Source organism: Ischnura elegans, chromosome 5 (genome assembly GCF_921293095.1).
Source record: "Ischnura elegans chromosome 5, ioIscEleg1.1, whole genome shotgun sequence".
Lineage (NCBI taxonomy): Eukaryota > Metazoa > Arthropoda > Insecta > Odonata > Coenagrionidae > Ischnura > Ischnura elegans.
In genome coordinates this window covers 17,617,080-17,643,816 of record NC_060250.1, presented here as the reverse complement: position 1 = coordinate 17,643,816, position 26,737 = coordinate 17,617,080, and the positions used below count along the sequence as shown (strand labels likewise).

The 26,737-nt window shown below is 36.9% G+C and overlaps 2 protein-coding genes across 3 annotated transcripts in view; one reads left to right on the top strand and one right to left on the bottom strand.

Moving 5' to 3' along the window:
- LOC124158542 (probable elongator complex protein 2) overlaps window positions 1-14,143 on the top strand; it is a 32,306-nt gene extending 18,163 nt beyond the window's left edge. The window contains exons 10-13 of the mRNA XM_046533682.1: window positions 243-408; window positions 2,564-2,721; window positions 5,760-6,123; window positions 13,967-14,143. Coding sequence (XP_046389638.1) covers window positions 243-408; window positions 2,564-2,721; window positions 5,760-6,123; window positions 13,967-14,102 — 824 coding nt within the window. The 3' untranslated portion in view covers window positions 14,103-14,143. The remainder of the gene's footprint in view (window positions 1-242; window positions 409-2,563; window positions 2,722-5,759; window positions 6,124-13,966) is intronic.
- On the bottom strand, window positions 145-14,986 carry LOC124158541 (MICOS complex subunit Mic10-like). Of its 2 annotated transcripts, none has more exons than XM_046533681.1 (4): window positions 14,845-14,986; window positions 14,619-14,666; window positions 14,415-14,539; window positions 145-403 (listed from the first exon to the last, which is right to left on the bottom strand). In XM_046533681.1, exons 1-4 carry the CDS (start codon window positions 14,915-14,917, stop codon window positions 395-397), a joined length of 255 nt encoding a protein of 84 aa, XP_046389637.1. In that variant the 5' UTR covers window positions 14,918-14,986; the 3' UTR covers window positions 145-394. The 2 variants fall into 2 exon arrangements, with proteins under 2 accessions (XP_046389637.1, XP_046389636.1); XM_046533680.1 differs by lacking the exon at window positions 145-403 and adding an exon at window positions 14,130-14,311.
- Between the last annotated feature and the right edge of the window lie 11,751 nt (window positions 14,987-26,737).

The following is a 26,737-nucleotide window of genomic DNA, read 5'->3' as shown; positions in this document are numbered from 1 at the left end:
AAATTTAATAAGGTATGATCACATTTCAGGAAACCTTAGGCCTAAATTTTCTTATCTCCATTTGATCTCTGGTCTTATTGTTCATGTATCCTTGGAGTCATGTTGTATGGTGAAAATGATATTTTTCTTCTTTAAAACACTTAATAAAATAATCAAGTCAGTTTTTATTTATTTGAGATCACTACACGTCATTGTAACTGAAGGTACTTCAAAAATAACTTCTGTTCCTAATCATGATACAGAGCCGCCAACAGAGGAGCATTTGATGCAGAACACATTGTGGCCAGAGGTTCAGAAGCTGTATGGGCATGGCTATGAGATATTCTGCATGGCTGCTTCCCATGATGGCTCCATTCTTGCTTCTGCTTGCAAATCAACATCCCCTCAGCATGCTTCAATAATTCTGTGGTAAGATACACAAAGCAGAAGTATTACATCAATAAATCATTCATTGACTCTTAATAATAATGTATTACTATTTCATTCATCACCTTAATTGATCAGAAACATTTTAATTTGGATTTCTTAGCTCCCAGTTTTGAGTATCTACTTCATTGCACATGAAGGAAAATAAAAGTGTTAAATAATATCTCTGTTAATACTGCATTCATAGCTACAGAAATGGTGCTGAGAACGTCATGAAATGAATTGCTCATCAGCATAAGATTATGTAAGCAGTAAAAGCTCTAAATATTTTCCCCAGTATGTGGTATTCCCCTTTCATCAACATTCATAATGCTCTAAATTTTCTCTCATTTCACATGGGAGTATAACTGATAGTGGGATTATGTGTTTCAAACTCTCCTCCTGCTAACCCATGGAAAAAGTACAACTGAATTCATTCACGCCTCCAAAAAATTGCAGTGACCTGATGTTATTTGCATGCCTTAATTATTGTTAACATTTTATGTATGTGTGTTTTTTGACTTGGAAAAGACATTTTACAGTGTTATTGATGTGCTTCTGAGGTTTCTAAAACATATTGGCTCTGACTGGAAGGATAGAAGACTAACAAAAGTAGAATTTCAATAGAGCGCGGGAAAATATTTGCCAAATGTTTTGTATATAGTGTGGTGTTATATGGCTGCAAAACATGGGCAGTAATAAAGAGATATGAAAGGTATCTAGAAAGTTATGAAATGTTGTTGTGAAGAAAAATACTAAAGGTGAAGTGGACTGACTTGAGTAACTTGTGAGACAGTAGTCATTAGAGTGGGCGGGTAAATAAAACCGATAACGGAAAAGAAAAATTGGCAGGAAACTGGGCTTGGGCTTATATTACATTGGAATTGCCTCCTTAGAATCACAGAAGGGAAAATGATGTTTGACCTAAAAAAATGGTGGAAGATATAGAAAGTTGAAAGAAGTTGATCAAGACCAACTGCAATGGGGGGCAGCCAGCTGAATCCTGTCGGTTGACAAATCCATCCATTAGTTCTTTCCCCTTAATCTATTTAGGCCATGAAATTTGCATTTATATTTTCTGAAATAGATTTTCCTGTCTTTCCTATATGCTATGTGTGAAAGGTCACCCTCCAAGTTCCGGATGTGATCAGTGGAAGTCAAAGGGTTCTGTTGTTTCCAGCTATCTTCTGACTTCAAAGAGTAGTTCTGTTGTTTCCAAAAATCATACGATTGATGTAAGTTAACTTAAGTCAGATCTGTTAAATTTAAGATCTTTATTGACGCCAAGATTCAACTCTGCAGCTTTGGATTCAAAAATGCAATTTTATCCTTCTTCATCCAGTTATTCTCAAGCCATGTGCCATGGTGGTTTTTTTGTTGAATTGAGGCATAGTAGAAAAAGTAAGGGAAATCAATTGCAGTAATGTACCTTTAAAGTGATAGATAGTCAAACTGATATTGAATGTACATAAATATGATTTCTGTCACCTACCACATATATTTCAATAATTTAATGCAGATTATTGGTATGTACTAGTCAAAAAGTAGTTTTGCTTTGAAGATAATGGAGTAGTTCTAATTTGTTGCCCTTTTAATGGTTTTGGATCTTGAATTCCAAATCATAGCTTTGTTGACAAAATTTCACAAAAATGAAGATAAGACAGTAGACACAGAGGAAAGCTGGAGGGGTCATGTGTAGGGAAATTGACATTAGACTATGGGAGGGAAAGAAAATCCTGATGAAAGGGTCAGGGTGATGCAACCAAAAATTTGAGGGAAATGGAAATACCAATTTTTCCATGCCAATATTTCATTATCTGTTGGTAGGAGAGAACAGGCCTTGCCTAAAGTCAGGGTTTAAAATTAAGAAATAAATGGCTTATTTACCTTTGATAGTGGATTCTTGGAAACCCACATTTCATTGTGTCGCCAATCTGAGAAACCTCAAGGGCCTAACACATAGTGTGACTAACTTTGGTAAAATTACCATGGGAATTATGGAGCCTGGTTAGCATAGTGGTCTGCATAGGCCCTGGAATTCTCAAGGCCTGGGGAATGATCGAGGGGAATTTTTCCCCATGGTAATTAATGTGGACTACCAAAAATTAAAAATTACACCAAATTAGTGTACTAGCCCATTCTGTATTGGATATTTCAGGGATGCTAAGACCTGGAAACTGCTGCATAAACTGGAATCTCACTCTTTGACAGTTACCCAGATGGCTTTCTCTCCTGATGATCAGTTCTTGCTATCTGTCTCCCGAGATCGACGCTGGAGTATTTTTGAGAGAAATGAAAAAGGATCTGGTGATGCTTGTGAGTAAATTGGCTTGCCTATATTCTTAAGTTGAAGGAAAAATCCTTTTGTCATTTAAAAAAGTTTCCTGACTATGCACCAAGAATTCTTGTGCATTTTGATTGTTCCAATAATGAAGAGTTTAATCTTCCATCTAAATGTAATTTACACCTTGGTCATTCTTCATTCAAATAGCTTTGTGGGCCCTAATTATATATTTCTCTTGAAGGCTGAGCTATGAATGCATTTTATACTGTAGTGAAGTGTGGCGTTGATATGTAGTCATTGCATGTGTGGTGGTTAGCCTGTTTCCAAGGTCCCCTTTTATTATGAAATTTAACCTGCTTAATTCTTAAAATTGTGCGGTCATTGTGAGCCATTAGGGCCCAAGTTCCCTATTTTCAGTTAAGTTCTCTCATTTTAAGACGAAAGGTGATTCCTCCACCAAACAATTTTCCTAATTTGAGTGATGAGTGCGATACTATCGATGTGAAACCTTTTCTAATACATAAAAGTTACGACATTGTTTCTATCTAGCTTATCGAAATTGACATAAATTGGAAATTGTAAGTTTTACATGTCGTAGTTGATTGATTGTATTTTTTTGGGGAAAAAAAGTCACAGCAAAAGAATTCTAGCCAAGTTACTATTCTAATGCGACTTTTAAAACCAAGAATTATGCAGATGTAAAGTAATAAATTTAATAATAATAATTACAAAAACACGACCTGTCGGAGGTCACCGCCAGCAGCAAGTTGGGGGAACTGGAATGGCTCATCCGCTCAGCGAGAGGAAGGGGGGCCTGAGAAAGCATGGGAGGGTAGGAGCTCAGGTGGGGAAGGAGAGTGTTCTCTTGGTGTTTGGGAACTCTGCCTTCCTAGCAGCAAGGCACTGGAGAGAATACGAACGGAAGCAAGAGAGGAGCGTGTAAGGTCAGGGGTGGATCCAGGATTTCTCGAGGGGGGGGGGGGGGGGCTAGGTCTTCCCATATTTGTGATAAAAAACAAAACACAACAATTACTTTAGAAAATATTCTCTTTATTTTCATGTGAAAGTTATTAATATTAAGGTAATTGATTGAGGCTCCGTGATATGCAAAATAAAACGAACATAATGACGACTGTATGAAAAATCTTGTCCAGTTTTTAAGCATCTGGGGTGGGACATGTGCCCCCATGCCCCTCCCCTAAACCCGCCTGTGTGCAATATCATGAATTTTTGTGAAGGCCTTTTCTCTAAGCAGAAATGTGCGAGCTTAGTGATTTGTGCTGTTTGAGTTTGCAGTCTATTTCATCTTGTTTGGGTCTAATGCTAATACACTCGCCTGCATTTTTACGGTTCTACTGTTTTTCAAGGTCTGTTGATGGAGTGCCATATATTTTTATTTTTTATGCACTGAATCGGAAAAATGTCTTATTTTTACTAGATTGAGTCGGAGCTTTTTTTAAATTCGCCATCTGCCAATTTCTAAACTGTCATATATGGAAGAAAATCGAAAATATTAGATGCACAATTACATGTGTACTAAGGTGTGATATACAACGTAATGTGCACATACCTACTTTTTCTAATTATTGTGTGCAATCCATATTAATTTCATCATGCACTATATCAGTGGAAATTATGTTATTACTAGTATGCTAATTCAAGCAAAATTATGCTGTTGTAGTTCCTATTCTATTTATCCCATTACATCCCATTCCTATTCTTGGACACCGCACTCTGTAACACCGCACACTTGGCCGCTTCATACTATTTTTTCCCCAGAACTTTCAAACTTAACACTTGATTTAGATGGAAGCAAAATTTTATTTGCGAGTATCCATCAGATATCCGGAAACTAATTTAAAAGATTAAGTTATGCTATAAACCTGACTTTGTCCTTCATGAATTTAATTAATATTTATGTGAAGGATTACTGCTGGAGAAGTGCCAACCATGGCCTCAAAGATCTAGCCTCAGTGATGACTAGCCTACCTTAATGCCATGACCATCTTCCATGGAAGTATTGGACGAGGGTGAGATGAGGGAGTGGAATATCCTCTAACATAGATGCTCCAAAACAAGCAAACCTATTCATAGTTTTTTTTTATCTTTTCACTTTTTTTGCCACAGATGGAAAAACTCCCCTTACCCTTACTTGTTTTTTGACCATTACTTAAGTCTTCTTAACATTTTTTATCTCAATTTTGTGATTATGAGTCAGCAATCTACAAACAAACCTCCGTGCAACAATAAATGAAAGGTTTTCGAAGGTGTATGATTTTAGTTTAAAATTTAAATATCGACAGTCTTCTGTCAGCCAGGAGACCCTTTCAATCCCAAATGTGGAAGCAGTAGCATATTTTCAATAGCACAGTTGACGAACTTTCAAGTTATATAAGAAATGTCTTAATCTATTTTAATACTATTCATCTGCTGAATTTGAATGGGTGTTCAGTGCTGCATGAATTTTTATTACGATAGGAAAAAATGGATGTTGATACCAAATTTTTAAATGAGAGTTATTTAATTTGAATGACTTTTTAGCATAAATTATTCTTGAACTAGTTTACATTTACTTAATTGTAATGAAAATAATAGATTTTAAAGATTAAAGGGGATCATATCAAATATTTGGCAATAGGCAGCTCCAGTCTATGAAACTAAGTTATGAAGTGTACCATCTGTTTTTTCTGCTCACCTACGAAGGTACCAAAGCTGTCTCTTTCACTTTTTGACATGTATTGATCTGTTACTCTAAGTAATATCCATTTATAGAAAAATAGTACAAGCAACATCTCCAATACCCCTAAAATTAATCATGAAAACTGGTCATTCCTATCTAATAAGCTCGTGTCCTTTATCATCCATGGCTATAATTTAACGAAGTAAAGTATACTAAAATTAAATAGGTCCTTTTTTATTTCTATGGCAATTATTGAGGTGCTAATAAGAGGACTGTGAATGTGCGAATTTTCAATTACTGTAGCCAAATTTTACCTTTTTGAAAAGATTTCTTTATCATAAACACAGCCTTTATTCTGAACCTGAAAATCTCCTATCATTTATTTCACAGGTACAAATTACCAACTAGCAGCCACCAGCCCAAAGGTCCAAAGTTCTCACTCCAGAATCATTTGGTCTTGTTCATGGTCTCATGACTCCAAGTATTTTGTCACTTGCTCTCGTGAGGGCAAAGCCATTGTTTGGGGAATGAGCTGTGACAATGAGTGGCAAAATCCAAAAATGTGGCCATTAAAACTGCCTGAGTCAGTGACGGCTGCTGCCTTTGCCTGTCAGCCTTTGTTTGAAGGAGATATCAAGGCGTATTTGATTACTCTTGGAACAGAAGGAGGGTTGATTTATGTCTACAGTTGGCAACCTACAGCAGGAAATGAGACTGAGAAGAGCTGGAAACACCTTAATACGTTAAATAATGAGTATCCTTTGAACTTGATTTAATAACTAGTAGTAATCAGTGCTTTAAAAAGGTTGACAATTAATGATTATGCTGAAGACAAAAAAAAATTAGGAACAAGGCCAGAAAATAGGAATTATGCAAAAAATCTCTTTAAATGTTGCTTGAACGGCTAGACTTAAAACAGTTTTAAGCCAAAACACTAACAGATATGCCATTAGGAGGACATTGCCTGTATGTTTAATTACACTAACACCCTCTATATTCAATTTTGATGTACAGTCACTTTCAAAAGTTTTAGGACAAAGTTTGTTGCGCCACTTATGCTTTTTGAGAAATTTAAGTTTCTCTTAATCTTTTCGTTTCCCTTGGTTACTCATGAACGTATTTTGTATGCGACTGAAGATATATTGACTTGGAGGAAGATTTTACTTGCAAATTGAACATTCTATTTCGATTTATGTTGGATTTAATGATTATTTCGTGTGCATTTTCTGCGTACTTGCTCTGGTTTTGACTGTTGGTTTGTATTGTACATATATTAAGCCTCTCTTGAAAGCATTTGCGGTGGCCTAGTGGAGTAAACATGCTATTGTGATGCTGAAGATTGTGAGATCTAGTCCTTCGCGTGCAAACATTCACTTTTTTCCTGGTCGTTCACTCGTTTTGTATTTCTTTAATTTCACATCATTTAACACTGGTGACAAAGGGTCATTCATAGTATTCAGCACTACAAACCTCAAGCAAGGGGTTCGGTAAAGATTGGATAATAACCTCGCCTCGGCGTTAACATACTCGTGAAAGACCAGCAAGAAAGAGTCCTTTTCCTTTCATGATTAACTACACTCTGTTCTGGGTTATTTAGAAATAAATGCAAAGCTTAAACTATTTTTCTTGATTTAGCTGTGCCTTGTAAATGAAGTTCAATGGGTCATAGGTAATTTAATAGGAAATATAATAACCTAATTTAACAATATAAAATATTATTCCATTTCTCAAAGCATTCGTTCACTGGCTGTATTAGCAGATATACCACATGTGATTTAATACACTTATGAATCACCTTATATCATAATTAACAAGGCGATGGACAAATTAGCCTCAGGACTTAATAGTTAAGGAAAGGAAAGAATTTGTATCATACAGTGCAGGGGCACAGCTAAGAATTAAGGCGGGGGGGGGGGGGGGGGGGTTTAGGCACAAACATACATATGGGTGTGGGGGTATTGCATACCCGCCAGGGTAAGCGGGATATGCGGGGGCCCTTCTCCAGAAAATTTTTAAGGTTAATGGTTCAAAATGGCGAGTTTTACGGCTTTCTGAGGGATATTTGATTAATCCTAACACTATTCTATTAGTAATTTTAATCCAATTAAGTAAAATGGATTAAACTTAAACATTTCTCTGAGCTCTGGGGGGTGTTTTATCCCCCAAAACCCCCCCTCGCTGCACCACTGATTCATGTGTTCCTTGTTCTCCACAAATTCTATTCTTCCTTATAGTATGCTGCAAAACTTTTCTCATTAACGAAAATGGTGAAGTATCAAAAAGCCTATTCGCTTACTATATTGTTCCCACTGAATAACAGCTTCATTTGGGCTAAAGCATTTGAAGCTGAATAACAGCTTTGAATGTTTTTGTCAATTTATTAAGAATGGCTTGTGGGCAGGTTTGTGGTGCTGAATACTAAGCTCCATCACCCGCCTCCTAATTGTTGTGTAGCTGCATCCAAATTGCGCCTTTCTGGATAAGGCAACTACTCTACTGACACTAATGATTATCCTCGATCAAAAGATGAATCCTGATGGCCCCGAAATTGTAGGTGGCTCGAGGTCTGCCGGTCCTTCACCTATCTATCAGCGACTCGTCGCCCTCCTTGAAATGCCTTACCCAGTAATAAACAGTATTCCTGGACAAATTCGGCATCCCAGCTATTAAGGCAACTGCTTTGCCACCCTCCACCATGTCCATTATCTGTCCGTGCAGGTTGGACTCCTTTGCTCTTCCGTAGCTCAGAAAGGTTCGTGAACCACATGCATTTCTTTAGTTCGCTGTTCCATTATTCATGGTGCTCAGGTCCTGTTCCCATGTTTACCACTTGAAAACTATGGCAATCTTTAATTTTCACAGACTTCGTAATTCATTACATGGGGAAGTAGTAAGAACGCTCGCAAGATTGCTTTGATGAAATCTCAGGTTTTTATCCTCAGGTTTTTTACTCATGAAAATCATATATTCATATAGAATCTATGATTTTCAAGTATTGACTGTCATAATTATTATACAGTACTTACTCATAGTTCATAAAGAGTTGTAATGTGTTTTCATACCAATACATATATAAATACTCGTCAAAGGGAGAACAGTGAAAATGAATATTAGAATGTGCCTTTTCATACGCTTTTATTTTGCTCGCTTCGCCATTGTTTGCAGTTCCACGATTCAAGATTTCACTGTTATGATTAGAAAATTACTGTCTAATCATGCATTAACATTCGATGAATTAACATGGTGACATGGTATGCATATTGATTTATTACCTGGATTCAAAGTTCTAATACCAGGGTGCACAAATTTGTTCAAGAAACATGTTCTCAATCGAAGAAAATTTTAAATTATTAAAGAGAAAAATGGAATTGTGCTTATTAATTTGCATATTTAAAAGAAAGATTAATTTTTTTACAAAATTTATGAATAGGATCTTGAAAAATCTTCCAATAGACCAAGAATGAGAAAGCAAACTTTATTGATTTTAAAATAATTCCAGAAACATATTCTAAAATATAAAAAAGTTAATTATTCGTTAATGATCATATTGACAATGATGCTTGAAATACTCGAAAATGCATTCGACCTAACTCAATGACAATATAAAGGTGTGCCACTATAATTAGTGGTGATATCTTAAGACTTCTAGGTTTTGCATTCACACTAGGGTATAAAATCAACAAGTTTTTTTTTCAGCAGACCGATTAATAGGACAAATCCATTGTGAGAGATAAGTTGGATTGTTGCATTAATTTATACCGTATATCTCCGAATATAGTCCCCCCTTTTTTTCCAAAAATGGCCGCGGAAAAGTAAGGGGGGGGGGACTATAATCGAGTGTAATCCAATTTAGCATACTAAAGGTGACCATAAAGTAATAAATAACGGCATAATGGCTAATGTTCTCGTAGTCTTTCTATTTGAGTATATTTATGAGGATTATAATCGGAGATATTAGTAAATACTGCCACGTTTTACCGGAAATTAAGACAATTTTTACCACAAATGTTGTACAGATACGATTATTCCGATTCAAATAGCATATCGAATATGCGTTTTCACGGAATCCATCGGGTAGCCGCTAATTTTTCTTGGAAAAGAATTGTTAGAATAATTCAATCGACACTGATCACTTAATGACGCAAAACAGTAAATAATTAAAATGAAAACTAAACACACACTATCATTACATTAATCGAACAATAGAATTGAATCAATAGTATATGTACCCGTCGCTCATTTAATAACTACACGATTTAAATAATTGCGAAAAATAAACAGATAAAGTGAACCTTTCGTGACGATTTAGCATTTCATTGCGTCCGTAGCTACTATACGTCCGTGCGGTTCGTGTTTACAACCACTGCCTTTACCGCCTTCACAGAACAAGAATGCGCAATAGGTGATGCATTTGTTTCTGAAAAGGCGCAATAATCGACGACTTTAAACCAGAAGCGCCGGCATTACTGCATTTGATCGAAATACAGCGACTCAGCATCGAAAGTGTAATCAATTTATTGAGGAATATCTTCAATTCGTCAGGGTAAATAGGATCGATAAATTACGTCGCATAACGTTTCGCAATTATTTCCGCGATATTTTCTTTATTAAAAATAATTTTACGTTCAACAGTGAGGTGATGGATCAAGTAGAAAGATGAGGATCAATCCTGCCGCAGATTAGAGGCCTTCAAAGACAGAGTTTCGATGCCAATTTAAAAATAGCCGTTGCAGAATACGCCGTAAATCATAGTATTTACAGCGCTAGCAAAGCGCTAATACATCGCGGAAGTCATTTCGGGGGTCTCGATGCGGCAATTCAAAGAATTAGAGGAAAATATCGTCGAATTTGTGTGCAAATGCAGAGCAGAAGCTCTTTGTGTAACTTATGCAATGATTCGCGACGAGGCATTGAAAATTGATATAATTTTTTTTCAGTTTTAATGTTTGTTGGAAAAAGTTTATTTCTTAATTTTATTACTTTGATATTTGTAAGTCCTGTAGTTTAATTGTTTTGCTTAGCAGGCATTTGATAGCAATATTTTTATAATATTTATAATTTATTTAACACAATTTTATTTAGATTTCCTAAATTCTTCAGGTCACTTGGATTTGTGATGACTTGATGGGTGTGTTACACTGGATCTAAGGAAGTTTCAGGGCCAAATGCAATACTGTTTATGGGCTTTAAGTTAAAGCTTATATATTGACATTGTCTGTAGTCATTTGGAAATCAAAAATATTAATAATTTGTGAAGGTTTAAAAAATACAATAGCCTTGGATACTTAAAAAATTTCTCATTTCTTCATTACATCTGGTTAAGGAACTATAAATTACTGATACATGCAATGGATCACAACATGTTTTAGGAATAGTTATTTTGTTGTGATGGAAAATATGTGAACAGATTTGTTCTTAATCTTCACAGAAAATAATAGTTTTTATCGAATCTAGAATCTTAACTTGCTAACCACAGAAAAATTGCCTTCCTTTACATTTTAAAATTTTTCCCAAAACTGAGGTCTCAAAATTGGGGGGGGGGGGACTATATTCGGGGGGGGACTATATTCGGAGATATACGAACACATTCAACACGAAACCCTTGTAAAGTAGTACGTGATGATTATAAAAGCTATTTATGGCTTATTCTGAATGATCATTATGAAGGCTGTTGTGTATAAATCAATTAAGGCATCATATAATGATGCTCAAAAATGTGAACTGACGAATATTGACTATCACAAAATGTGCACACTCCATGAAGGTGCAAATAAGTTTTCAAATCTCACAGCACCAAGAAAACCGAGGAGAGTACAAAATAAATTTATTCTATCAAATAATTAAGGTCGATATTAATCGAAAAAGAATAGTACCTAAGTTTCTAGTAATAACACAAAATGTGTGACTCTTGCTCCAATCTTTAAACTGTTCAATAACTAACACCAGGGTTTTATCCGCCCTTAACCACCGGCTGACCTTCTTTTCCGAATCCCTCGTCTTTTAAATGTAGTCATTCTTATAAAGGATAAAACCACACTTGCCCTATTTTCAAGTATCATGTGGCTCATTACAGTTATAAAATAGCATTTGATGCTGTTGCAGCATATTTAAAATGATTTGATACCTGTAAAGAAATACAAAGCAAATAAACGATTAAAAAAATTGTGAGCCAAACTTCCACATTGGTGACTCAAACTGGAAACTATCACCTTCACAGTCACACTTGCACTCCACTAGGCCAGAGCAACTGCTGCTGGGAAAGGTCTTTTAATACATACTATAAAAACCTATTGTCAAAACCAGAGCAAGTATGGAGTAATTGCACACGAAATAAACCTTAAATTCGACGGAAATCGAAACAGAATGTTCAATGTGCAAGTAACAACTACCTCAAATATCTTCACCCGCCAGCTAAAAACTTTCAGTGAGTAATCAAGGAAAACAAAAAGAGTAAGGGAAACTAAAATTTCCCAGGATGCAGAAGTGGTGCCACAGACTTTGTCCTAAAACTTTTGAAAGTGACTGTACATAACTCCTTTATTGTGATGTATACATACATGTACTGTCCACTAGGTTAGCAAGTTCCAGTTCTTAAATAATTTTCCTATTCTCATATTTTCTGTCAACAAAGGCCTGGTTACACGGTACATTAACACATACAAGTTAATGTATGTTTGTGGGAATGACTTTGGTGGAACGGAAAATGTACGAATGCATGAACCAAATGAGAATAAATGATGGATCTAAGGTTTTCCTGGTGAATAGACTGGAGGAAGAGTTCTCGGGTTTCCAGCCGGGTCCAAGGATTTTTCTGCAGGGTGAATATGAAGACGATGGCAGACTTAGCCTTCGAAACGTCGGTGCAGAAAAACCCTAGGACCCGGCTGGAAACCCGAGAACTCTTCCTCCAACAAATGAGACCAGGTTCTATTTCCTGTGCATGCATTCGCACAAGTTGGGTGGTTACACGGTGTATTTTGGTGTTCATTCTCGCATTCATACATTTAGACATTAACCCGTACGTGTTAATGTATCGTGTAACCAGGCCTCAAAGCATGGTAAACCATTTTTGATATTACACATGACCAAACGGTTTGAGCTAATGAAAAAAAACTGTCCACTACAACCTTGCATTACACACATTTACATTTTCATCCTCAGAAATAATTAATGGTTTTTGGTTGGTTTGATCATATTTGGTACTAATATGTACAGCGTAATTTTCTCATGATGGACCCTGAGGCTCATTTGTTCATGATTATTTACATACCAAACTCGAGCGTCAAGATAAGGACAAAAAGGAGGACTCCAGAAATACTATATTAAATTACCATTATTATTACTTGGTATTTTATTACATATATCAGCACTGGCAGGAACTTCAGGTCTTAAAATCAGCTGTATTAGAAAGATAAAATAATTCCACTTGTGGAATCTAAAAATTCCAGAGTTGCAATTTTTTATATTTATAATACAGGAATGGAAGAGGAAGCAGTCTTATTTGACCATACGTAAGCTGTGTCAGTTGGTAAGCTGGCATGTAGAGTACACTGGCATAAATATGCTAATAACATACTTTTCTTGTTTTTGCCTTTTCTTCTTTATTCTACCAGATCATATGCACTATTTTCCCACATGAATAGCAGGCCTCATGGGACTATACAATGAATGTTTTTTGGTTGGTCGTCTGGGTGCTCTCGGTATGCACACATTTGCTTGAGTTATCATTGTTCTTGCTTCAAGACTGAGATTGCATTTCCTTTAACTCCCATTGAGTAACTGTGCATAGAATGTATCCCAGTCAAAAAATTCTCCATCTTTAAGGTCTAAAAGCATTTTAAAGACAAATAACTATCCATTAGAGGTAGATAAAACCACTCTCACAAGTGTGTTAGTTCGCAGTTTAAGTAAAAAAAGCCTTAAGCATGATTTTATAGTTATAAAGAAAAAGGTCACCTTAGGGCATGCATCAAAATAAAATGCTATCAAGGACATACTGTTTTTATGAGGTTAATTGTTCCCCTCAGGTTCAAATATTAGGCATTTCGATTATTTGCTAGGAGAATGAAGTATCTCTCAATGGAATAAATGTAAAAGTTTCACAGCCTAAATAATTGCTCAAGCTGTTTTGTTACCTGGAATTTCTCCTTCATCACTGATGAGATGACATGTTCCATGTTTTGTCAAAAGGTTAGCCGACAGCTACCTGTAACTCAATTTTATGCATAAATGACCTACACGGTTAGCATAACATTTTCTGGGGTTTAGAAGGTGGTATTTTATTGATTGGCAAGAAAACTGGACGCTGATAAGGAATATTCATTCACATGTTGAGTTTTGCTTACGATGCATTCATAGCTTCCGCACTGGGATGAAAATCGTAAATGCTGTTCAAAAAGTAATGTTCGTTTAGTCATTCAGTGAATCTCCAAAATTGTGAGAGCCTAGGGTTGCATCCTGACAAGTGACAAATCAAGCAATGTAGATTGATATCGTTGATGAAAAACAAAGAGTATGACTCGAGGGTCCATGGTTCGCTCAAGTATAAAAAGGGTGTACTGTTCTTACTCAGTTTTATTTCCTTAACTAATGCACAGATCTGCTCACCACAAAACTGTGAGAAGATTAGCATTCCGTCCAACAAACAAAAATCATACAGAAGGAGAATTTCAGTTCGCAAGCTGCGGTGATGATAACCTAGTTAAAATATACAACCTTACCCTAAAAATGTAAAATAAAAATCTCCCAGAGATGAATAAATTCACGTTCTTTAATCACTTTTTTATTTTGAAGCGCCCTACTAATATTTACATCTTAATTTACATGACTTCACACATGCACACGAGATCGACGATGCATTAAAAGAGTCCATATATTTATATCCCTGAAAATAACTAAGCTTCTGATCCATCTACGCAGTCGGCAGTTGATTTTGGATTCGCCTATTAAAATGACATAAACACGGGGTGAAAACAATGGTCTACAATCAACGAAAACCACACACATTCACTATACGTACTGGCCAAATTAGCCACTGACACCTACCTTCGTATTTACTACTGGTTTAGCAGGTGCCAAACTTTTAAAAGTTGCATTTATGTCCTGTTGACAGTTTTCATACGCCATGCCAACTCCAAATCCAGTACCAAATATGACGGGCCATTTTCTCCCTACAATAAATAAGATACAGGTTCAATGCTAACTCTAGCTCGGAATTTAAGCATTCTATCAGCGTTCATGTTCACTTACGTTTGAATACAGCAACAGAAAATGCTGCACCTACGACTACTCCACCAGCTGCAAGAGAAAAAATCCTTACTAACACGGAATTACGTACAAATACATGAATTTTACACTGCGAACTGAAGAAGAGCCGGTGTGGTACAAATCGCCACAGACGCAGGCATCAAAGTTTCATCGCGATAAAGTTAAGTACTTCAAAACATAGGGAAATTTTATTACGATTAATACGAACCAAATTTTATGAGGGCATCGGTTATGCACCTATCCCACTTTTTTCCTAATTCGTCCTCGCTTCTGCTTGCCATTTTCGGTGAAGTCAATTGTTAAGAAAGGAAAACAAGTTCGCTACTAGTAATGCAGAGAGCGCTTCTATCGCGGTTATCGATAGTCATTTTAAAGCGGTTAAATTGAAAGTTGAGTTCTTGTCGAAGTCGTGGTTGATTAGACTCTTCTTACTTTAACTTTTATCGCTGCACATTCATTGTTCCTCTATTTCATACCTTTGTCTCAACTAAGATGGTATCTACCATGATGGGCGTCAATGTACAATATTGAGGAAATCCTTAGTAGAACCTGGGTCAGTAAGTTCACTATCGGTCATTATCTCCTGCCACGTTAGTCTCGCGAAGGAGCATTTAAGGATATTTATTAAGATATTCTCCCCATATTTTGCGTATTTATTGTTCTCAAAGCCGGAAGATGGTATCAATTCTCAATAATTGATTCAAATGGCGTCATTCTTAGTTAAGCACCATCAAATTAAGGTTTCTTTAAGACACCTGATAAAATTTGTGTATACTAAATGATTGAAATGGTTTCTGCCTTTGAAAATTGTATCCCGTTTTCTTTTCTGAGATATTTTCCCCCGGTTTTAAAACATAGTAGTCTCCTGCTATTTCAAGTTTTCCTTCATGAAATGCTAATTTTGCTTTATTAAGGCAAACTTTTCTGAACTTGCAAATGAAGGATCTACTTAAACTATTATGATAATCACCATCTCAGAAAAGGGGAATTTTGTTTTTTGGCAAGCCTATCGAGTAATTTTATCAATACATTCCTTTAAGGTATGTAGCACTAATGATGAGGCTAGTTTTGGGACACAGATATATGTAGCAGTTGGTTAACAGTGTTTGTGGTGGTTTTCCTTGCTATCAAGGTCGATTCTTTCCTTAACCATTCATGGATTCAAAAGACTACTCCCTTGAATAGCATGTGAATTGCTTATAGATATGTTATGTGCAGATTTGGGGAGTTACTGACTAAAAGTAACTCTGTTACTGGTAAGTATTACAATTCAGATATACATATTTTACTTACGATGGTTACATTTGAAATAACAATGTAACTATTACTTGTAATCTACTCATAGCATTCTGAAAGTTATCATTTCTTTCCTATCATGTAAGTAGTCATTACTTTTCTATATTGGAAATTGTGTGCCCTTTTCTTTCCCAGGATATTTTCCCTCGGTTTTAAAGTAAGGTAGTTGCTCTAGCAATAGCTAAATGTCAAATTCCCCACAGAAGTGCTCACTGAGCATTTACCATCCAGAGGAATGCGATCGCTCTGTGAGCGGTGACATCATAGTCTGCTCACTGATCAAGCAGTGATCATTCCCCCTGAATGCACCCACTGTCTTTGCCAATGAGTGAGTCCCTGGGTGCAGAGGCCAATGAGTAAGTCCCTGGGTGCAGAGGCTAATGCTCTAGGTTTAACTTTGCAGTGGTGCCCTGCCAAGCCGTTTGAACTTCAAGGGAGTACATATGCATAACTCATATTGCACTGCATTATGATTTGCATTTATTTGCATTGCAAATGTATTTGTAGTGATCCAGAGATGGAAGATTTCCATTTCCAAAATATAAATATGTTTTTGTGTGTAATTATATGTTTCTTATGGTTTTCTTACGGAAAAAATTGATAAGCAGCTTATTGTATGCTAAGGGGCTCATATAAGGCAAGGGTAAGATTTTAGAGAAGAATAGGTAAGGAATGCCGTCAAATATCCTCAGGCAATGTAAGGCGAATCTTTATGAGAGCTTAACAACTGATGACAGATTTTCCCATAAATAGAAAAATTAACAATTGTTAAAACAAAAATTAACTGCAAATGACCGGCTGGTGAAGATATAATGCATAATACAAGTACTTTATCCTTGCGGCGGAAAGAAAAAAAAATAATATCAGGGACAACCGAACGTATGACCTTCGCATCCGCAGCACTGTACGCTACCTACTTCACCATGGCAACTGATGAGTGTCAGGGGTGTAGTTACCAGTTTAAAATCAAATTACTGTATTTCTCCGAATATAGTCCCACCCCCCCCTAATTTTTAGGCTTCAGTTTCTGGAAAAGTTAAAAAAATGTTTGAATATAGTCCCCCCCTCTACTTTTACCTCAGCTAGGCATTTTTGGAAAAAAAGGGGGGACTATATTCAGACATATAAGGTACTATGTAGAAAAACTTGGCTGCGGTATGTGCATGAAAAACTCACATTATTCAAGGTCCACACAATATAAAACATTTATGAATTTTAATTTATGGCCTGATAACCCAATGAATGCAATGTGTATATTAGAGATTCCTTCCGGCATTTTTATATTATTCTATGACCCTACTCTTGTGAAATTATGTGTTTTTCTTATGACTGTAGTTTCGCCATCAGTTCATAAATGTAAATGTTTTTCAAATTATGGCCGTATGATGTTGTTTCTACTCATATTATAGAAGTGTCAAGAATGGAAAAATTATTCTCATACATAAATCCCTTAATGAATACTCTAAAACAATGGAATAAAAACAACATCTACGGAAGTGCAGAAAGTTTGGCATCCATTTTGTCATTACTATGGATGTTTGTCGGCCTGGCCGTAAGAAAACATAACAGGCTTACTTGATGGGCGCCTTCCTTATTTCTTCCTTTCACCTTATCTCAATGACTTATAATGTGCTAGTTGGGTATTGTATTATAGATTACACATACTACACGTACGTATAATGATTGGTTCATTCTTTCATTAATAGTTCTGTAAGCTTCTTCTTAAAACAGCAAGAGTACAAAACGCTATGCTTATTTTGTCAAACTAACTTATATTAACAACAATGTCTGCAGAAATCTCTGCCATTATCAAGTTATTCCCCTATTTATTTCATTAAACAATTATTTAAAGTTGCCTACCGTACGCCATTGTATTTACAATGTCAAATTCCCCACAGAAGTGCTCACAGAGCATTTACCATCCAGGGGGAATGCGATCACTCTGTGAGCGGTGGCGTCATAGTCTGCTCACTGATCAAGCTGTGATCACTCCCCCTGAATGCACCCACTGTCTTTGCCAATGAGTGAGTCCCTGGGTGCAGAGGCCAATGAGTGAGTATCTGACTACGGAGGTCAATGCTTTAGGTTTAACTTCAGTGGTGCCCTGCCAAGCCGCTTATTGTACTTCAATGAACTACATATAACTCATAAATATGTAACGTTGTGGCCCAGGACCGAAGTTGTGGGTCGCACGTTTTAAGTGTGGGTTCTTGCCCCTGGTGTCGGGAAGCGAATAATCACAAGCAAACATTTGAAGTTTTTACCAAATTTTATGTCCCTTTAAACTCCCAAATAATATCATAAATGAAAAAAATTTTTTGCGATAATCTGTGTCTCTAGAATATCCTAAATTTAGGATATTATAAAAGTATAGGGAAGGAGAGGAGCTGCTGGTGACGGCACAGGTGAATAGAGAGGCGCTTCAGTAGCACGGGCCGCGCTTTGACTCCAACTGATAGCTACATTGTGACTGACCACTGATGATAGACGAGTGACCAGTCTCGAGTGATGACTAAGTAACTAAGTTCCAATAGCGTATCCACCATGCCATTATATAGGGAAGGTGAAACAAAGATATTTTTAACAAAGAGGAAGAGGAAGGTTTAATGGTTTTTGAAAATGAAAGGTACATATCCCGAGGCATAGTTTGACATCGCTGGCTATTCTGAGATGTCACACAAAAACATATTTATATTTTGGAAATGGAAATCTTCCATCTCTGGATCACTACAAATACATTTGCAATGCAAATAAATGCAAATCATAATGCAGTGCAATATGAGTTATGCATATGTACTCCCTTGAAGTTCAAACGGCTTGGCAGGGCAGCACTGCAAAGTTAAACCTAGAGCATTAGCCTCTTAGGTGCCTCTTGTTGCGATAAATGAAGAGAGACATATGCCAGGACCTTGTCGTACAGGTTAATAGCTCCCTCATTGGCAGTTCGAACTCCAAGTGACCAGTTGGTCCCGAGGTATCACATGATCACTAGATTAATTTTACATTATTGAAATGGAGGCTATGATTCAGGTGATTTTATTTGATGATTAGAACGTTAACAAAATTATGGGCATTATCGTTCAACTTGCCTACCCTCTTTAAGACGGTGAACTAGTAGAGCGGCATGGTCCTCCTGTTAGGAATGAGCCATATTACGAAGAAACTGACCTGAGGGTTTCAAGAAGCATTTCTAGATGTCGAGGAATTGTATAGAGGTACATAACATGTTAATTATAGACATAATTTTTCCACTCTGACTGAACTGTAGCCACATTTTTAGAAAAATCCATGTTCTTTGGAGGTTGTTACATTGAGCTTGAACTTGCATGCTTTAAAGCAGCATCTTTAGGCATGTTTACACGGGTTGCGGTTCAATCAGAAATTGTTTGATGAGTAACTTTGTTGATTGAGGGTGTTCAGGTGTCGTGCTTGGGTATACGAGGAGCATTGTGAAGCTGAGACATAAGGGGCTGGAGCCAAAGAATTTGTTTTTCTAGGCTATCCTGAAAATTCCCAGCTGGCACATTATAAGTCATTGAGATAATGTGGAAGGGAAAAATAAGGAAGGTTTTTTTAAAGTAAATAGGTTTTCTTATGGGTTTCTTTCTGCCAGGCTGACTAACATCCTGATGAATGATAGGATGGAGGCCTAACTTTCAGAACCTCCCGAGTTGTTATTGTTCCATCGTTTTACAGTATTTATTAAGGCATTATAGTTCCATTCTTGGCGCTTCCAGATTACCATGAGAAATAACAGTATAAGGCCACAATTTGAAAATCATTCAAATCTATAAAATGATGGCAAAACCGCGGTCATAAGAAAGAAACATGTTTTAACACAAATAGTGACTCAGGATATAAAAATGACGGGAAGAAAACTTTTTATTATCGATGATTTATTCATTGGGTCACCTGAAAAAAAATTAAATTAAAAAATGACAGAATATCCCAGATAGCACAAAGTAAGAGAGTTATCTGTTTCTACCCACACAGCACATCGTTGCCAGAGGACGTCCGCTGCGCGTCCGTCGCGTCCTCTCAGTGTCCGCGGATTTTCAGGACAGCCAGAGGACATCCGCCGGCTGTCCTGGCCATCCGTCCGCACACTGTCCTATCTCGGATGTCCAGCGGACGTCCAGCTAGTGTCCCATTACGCAGGGTTTGGGAGTTTTGGTTTCCTCTTAAAACACTCACCTCCTCAAGGAGGAACTCCGAGAGAAAGTCTCGTGATCCTCCTCCGAGTAGGGAGTATAGGAGAAGGGAGAAAGAAAAAAAACTCTCTCTCGTTTCTGAAGCCAGAATACTTCCTCCCGATCGAGGAAGAGGAAATTTTTCGTGGAGGAAGAGATATTTTGAGGATTATTTTAGGTAACCAAATGTAATCCTCTTGTTGGAGTGTGGACTCGGAGGAAATTATAAACTATTTAACAAAAAAAAAATTGACATTTTTACCGCTTCTATAGTTTAAGAACAACAAATGTACGCTATTTTTAAGTTTTATATTGTTTATAACAATTAATTAAGTTTAAACAAAGTTAGCAACAATTTAAGTAACATTTACGAGCGTTAAAAATTTCTACATGCCTCACGGGTTAAACAACAACAATTGAACGAACTTATGACTCTCTACATTAGTTATAACAATTTTTAAAGTTTAAATAAATTTAGCAACAATTTTAGAAACTTTCAAAAAATTAAAAATTTCCGCATGTTGTACGGTTGAGAAGCGTTGGATGAACAATAAACCCGTACTCTTTCATGATTATAAAAATTACTTAAATTTAGCAACTTTTACAAAAATTAACAACAGGAATAATGGAATTTATCGATTTTTACTGAAATTTTATATTATGTACCAATGTCCTGCGGACGTCGCGTAGCCGTCTCGGGGACATTCCATTCCTACAGGTTAAATGAACTCTTTCAACTTATTGATTAATTAATATTTACTCTCTAGGGATTAAAAAATCTCAGAGGCGATTGATTGGAAAGTATTTTAATGAAACATAACGCTTTAAATTCATTTTAATTTTTAATGGTAAGAATTCTCCTAAAATTATCACGGCATCGATGGCCTCATTCCCAGATTAGAAATTGTAATTGTCCAATTTAAGGATAGGCAAGTAGAAGAAGTAGTAGAAGATAGAAGGTAAGTACTGCCGTACCTTTACTTTATATCGAAATTCTAGTTTTTTTGGTGGCGAACGAATTTTGAATCTACCGCTACTCCGCGATTCAGGTGTTCTACCATGGTTCTCCACATTCCTCCGTTCCTCCTTTCCAACAGAGGAACCGGAACGGAACACCGGAGACAGCATGGTGGTTTGGCGGTTACAAAGATGCTGCTGCAAGTAAGTTTGATGTGATTTCTAAATAATTTTTTCTTGGCGTTCACTGGCGGCAGTATAGTGTTTCCGCATGCTCCTTATATTTCTTATAACTCAGCCTGTAACATCTCGAGGAAAAATATGGCTCTGCTTGGAACAACATTACCGTCTTGGTAAAACCGTTACTTGGCAACTAAAGGTAGCGTCTTTTTCCGTTGTTCATGGTGAAATTTTCGCTTTTGTTCCTTGTTTACATGATATAATTTAAAGTGGAAGTTCTTGTACTATAGTCTCTGTACGCGAGAACTTATAGGAAATAATGTAAGTGCTAGCGCATAAAATAGAACCTGTTGTTTTGATAGCGTAGGCTACGGCTGAATTTGTTGGAAGTCCCGACGGTCCGTTTGGTTCCGTTCCTAAATCAAATCAAGTAGGGTTCTTGGCAATAAATATAACTAGGAATTGTACTTACGTGTAACCGGGGGATTTTGCAACACGCATGTATGATTAATAGGTTTCACGTAAATTATTAATTCTTTGAAATCGGACTACACCGTGTGATTTCTTTCGATATGTATAGTTACGCACGCATCGAAAAAGAACAATAATGTTATGATAGGATAACCACCAATGTTTAGCCTTTTTACACTTTGCTAACCTAATAAAATATAAACTAATTTAACTACAAACTAAGTAACTGTGCTATTAGTCATCCATGCATTTAATTTAGTGGAAACTATAGGACGACTGTAAGAAACTCGGGATGAATCTAAACAAGGTCTAATTGTAAGTGATATATTGTGTAAACAAACCTTAAGGCTATGTTTCATGGTTCATTTATTTGCTCAAACTGCTGCATGAAATCTTATACCCAGAAAATAGAACTTGTGCATCTTTTCGTACAGCCATCGGTACACATTTTGGTGTAGAGTTTCGTGAACCTGATATATTTACCTGGAGGCATTTACTGACTATAGCTTTCATGTAGTGGAGTTGAATAAAAATAGTTCATCTGTATTTTTATTTATTTCCTATCTCTATTTATAAGTTTGTATGTCTCTCTTCTTATAATTGTCTGTATACTTATTTGTCTTCATTCTTTACAGATGTTGCATTTAACCAGGACGATACAGCCACCAATTCTAGTGTGGAAGTTACAGTGAAGAGTTGGCTGGAACATGCTAAAGCGAGGCATGTGAGAGAGGTGTAAGTATTCGTTTGATTATTATATAGGTTTGAGCAAGGAGGAATAATTTTGGTCTGGATACTTTTTTGGCAAGTTGCTCCTGTAAAGGGAGCTCATATAAAGTAAATTTAAATAATTATTAAACATCTTGTAATACAAGGTTCACCCTTCCATGCTAAAGGTAGAGAAAATAGTATTGTTATGTATTATTTTCAGATGCAGATTCCACTACCAAGTAATGCAAACATTTGAAAACAATTTTTGTTCTGCATATGGGAGGTATAATTACCAAAAACGTGGTTGAAAAGGATCTCATGCTCTATAAAAGTTCGATGTATAGCACCTGTAGAACTTAAGAATGGGATAACTTATTCAACAGGGATGGTAGTTGCACAGTACTACAGAAGCTACTATTTTCTAGTAGCTCTAGCTAACTAAGATGTTTTGAAGTAGGTGTTTTTGTAGGAGCTATAGAAATTTCAGTAGCTCACAGCAGGCCTTAGCTGCTATTCCCCTGTTATGTCTCTGTCGAAATGTGAATATTGCCAGTGAGCTAGGTTGTCACTTTTGCCTTGATACCAGACTACATTAGAAGATCTATTTTAATTATTAAGATTGGAAGAATTTGGAGATCTAAATCATGGAATGGCCTTCACTACAGCAAGTTTTTGCTAGTTTTCTATTTTTTTAAGTTGCATCTCGGCCAATGCAGCTAAGTGGTTTGTGTGCCAAATCAGTGTGGCTGTTTTCACACTAATCCCAAGAGATCTAGTTCACTTAAACTTCCTCCTTTAAATTTTCTAGTTTCCTTTACTCCTATATCATATTCAGCTCTTCTGCATTAGTCTTCCTTAGCTCCAGCTTATGTAACACTTTTCTTCACCTCCACAATTCACTCTAGTGTAGTCATAATCTTCAAGGGGAGACCAATTGTTCAGAAATATTATCCTCCATTTGAATGCTTTTTCCAATATCTTTTTCGAGACCTCTACTAAGCTGTCTGGCAAGGATGGATCAAAGAATTTTTTTCTAGATGGTGCACCAGGGTCTAACAGGCAACAGTCTTCTCATATTTGGGATTAAAATCTAGTTCAACAATTGTTCTATGAAAAATGTTCTTAATCATAATATATACATTACTAACACATTAATAATTTTACTCAAAATCTTTTCTTATTTAAGAACAAGAAAAAGTCGAAGAAAAGTTTGTAAAATGTATTCAGCCTGTAATGGACAGGTTTCCTAATTTTGAAACCTTAAGAATGTTAAACATGTGACTAATAAGACTGTAGCGTCCTGTCTTATGTAATCTGCTTGTTACGTACAAGATACAATTTCTTGCTACAATGAAATGTTTATATACTTCATTATTACAGGAGCAGTGCAGGAGAGCAAGACAGCCCCTGAAAAGGATGTGGAGGTTGCCATCCAAAGCTGGCTAAGGCACGCCAAGGAGAGGTTACAGGGGAAGAAGAAAGTTAAATAAATCGTATGTAGTTTCTGGCATTGTACTGTTTTAAGAAGCCAAATAAATATTGTGCATGAAATTGATGCCTTATTTATTTAAATTCTTGTCTGGACCTATTATTTATTAGTATCGAACAAAATGCAATCCTAACCTAAACGTGTCCTGAAGGTGTCCAGAGCGGACAATTTCAGGTCGTCCATAGGCCACCTTTTTTACTGACATGCGGACTTGCAGCGGACATCATTTTGTATGAATTCGGCTGTCCGTAGGATGTCCATAGGCCACTTGGCGGACAATCACCGGATGTCCGAAAGGTGTCCGTGTGCTGTGTGGGTAATGGTTTTCTTACGGAGAAAATTGATAAGCAGCTTATCGTAAGCTGAGGGGCTTATATAAGGCAAGGGTAAGATGTAGGGAAGAATAGGTAACGAATGCTGTCAAATATCCTCTGACAACGTAAGCCGCTTCTGTTGGAGTGCTAAAGGCAGCTGTACAGCGGACTATGCTACGCTGCTCATCCTGACACTAATTTAAAGCCTACCAGTGAAATTCAACGAGTCTTTATAAGACTTTAACAACTGATAAAAGGTTTTCCCGTAAATAGAAAAAAATTAACAACTGCAAGCGACCGGCTGGTGAAGATACAAAGCATGATAAAAGTACCTTATCCTTGTGACAGAAAGAAAAAAAAATTAATTACAGCGATAACTGATCGTATGACCTACGCATCAATAGCTCTTCACGCTGAAGGGGTTAGGGATATGTATCACTCCTCACTTCATAAATTAAACGGAAGTAAATCAGACCACGTTTATTTGGATGGTTAGCGATTCAGTTCGTCTATGTCTCAAGTCCTTCTCCCTTGCCATTCCGTGAGCCTCTCTCTAGCATCTCAATCTCGCAGCGCCTTGCTGGCGCTATGTCCCGCGTACCCTGGTGGCAGCGGCAGGGACCTCAGGGTCCCAGGGCAATGACCTCAGCCAGGTGGCTGACCTTGGTGACGGCGCTCGAAACAAAGGGCTCCGCCACAACGCTAACTTCTACACCACGGCAACTGGTGACTATGAATAACGTAGTTACCACTTCAAAATCCAGTTATGTAGAAAAACTTGGCTGGCAGGTGCATGAAAAACTGAAATTATTCAAGGTCCGCACAATATAACATTTATGAATTTTAATTTATGGTCTGATAACCCGATGAATGCAATATATGTACCAGATATTCCTTCCGGAATTTTTATATTATTCTACGTCGCTAAACTTGTGAAATTATGTGTTTTTCCTACGACCATCGTTTCGCCTTCAGTTTAAAAATGTGAATGATTTTCAAATTATGGCCATATGATGTTATTTCTACTCATATTATAGATGTGCCAAGAATGGAAAAATTGTTCTCATACATAAATCCTTTAATTGATACTCTAAAACGATGGAATGAAAACAACATCAACGGAAGTGCTGAAAGTTTGGCATCCATCCATAAGAAACCCATAACAAGCTTACTTGATAAGTGTCTTCCTTATTACTTCCTTTCAACTTATCTCAATGACTTATAATGTGCTGGCGGGGATGTGAACCTTGAATGAAGTAAGTTTGTTTAAAACTTAAATGCTGCATTTAAGTTTTGCTATGTACATAATTATATTTTAAATTGGTACCTTTACCATTCACTGTCGTCTGACATGATGGTGTAATGGATAACATGCCTAGCTGACAAACCAAAGGAGGTAAGTACGACTCCTCCTATAGTTATTTTTTTTTCTTTTCACCTCAGAAAAATGGTTCACATACGATGCTACTACATCTTCACCAGGAAGTCACTTGAAGTTGTAAAAATTTTTTGTATTTACAGAAAAATTTATTATTGGTTGTTCAGCTGCTATAAATACTTGCTGAATTTCACCAGTAGGCTTTAAATTCATGTCGGGCAGAGTTCTTGCCAGTGTAGGACGTGTAGGCTGTTGTTTAGCATATTGTAGTGTAGGATGTTGTTTAGGATTTGGCAATCATTAATGTTATTGCTCTTTACTTTTTAGGCCTTCCTACTCAGATCGAGGGGCATTCCTGGGGTGGTGGGTGCCAGCAATGGGTGCCACATTCTTTTTCTACTACCTGCAGGAACACGGGTGCCGACTTACAAAAAATATTGGGGGGGGCCCAAACCGGGGACCTTGCCCCAGAAAATTTTATAAGTAGTGAGTTTTAAGTTTTTTTAAGCATTTTAGAAGATTAATATGATCAACATTAGAACCCTGATAACTCGAATCTCGATATCTGGACACTCAGGGGGAAATCGACAAGCCTGGCACATTTTTTCTTCACACCCATAACGAATTTTTGAGGGGGCTCGGGCCCCCTTAGGTCCCATGGAGTCGGCGCCACTGTGCAGGAAACCATATCAACTATTAATAGGAAGAGATTCCATTCCATCATTCTGTAGGGTGCTTGCGATGAAAGAAAGAGATTTGTCGGCATCACTGTGGGTAAGCTAAGGAGAATGCATGATGTCTGGGTCTACCACAACAGTCCTTTTGTGTCAGAAGCTGGTGGTTGAGAGGGCTCTGGGGCTTGATAGGTGCCTAGTAGGGGATGCTGCTTATCCCCTGTTGGGATGCCTAGTGACACCATTCAAGAACACTGGAAATTTAACCCATGCTCAGGTGTTGATCAGTCAAAGACTTAGCTCTATTCGGAGCTTGGTAGAGCGAACCTTTGGCCTACTAAAAGGAAAACGTTACATTAAACTGTTAACATGTTAATAACCCTGATGTGAAAGACCATATAGAGCTGTTTTCGGTGGGATGGAAATGAATAAATAAATGAA

Bases quoted from the DNA above. Each gene is read 5' to 3' on its own strand.
- LOC124158541 (XM_046533680.1), bottom strand. From the start codon at position 14,917: ATGGCAAGCAGAAGCGAGGACGAATTAGGAAAAAAGTGGGATAGGTGC. The intron at 14,667-14,844 runs GTTCGTATTAAT...TTTCTCTTGCAG, and splicing joins CGATGCCCTCATAAAATTTG to CTGGTGGAGTAGTCGTAGGT. The intron at 14,312-14,414 runs GTAGGTGTCAGT...TCATTTTAATAG, and splicing joins AACCAGTAGTAAATACGAAG to GCGAATCCAAAATCAACTGC.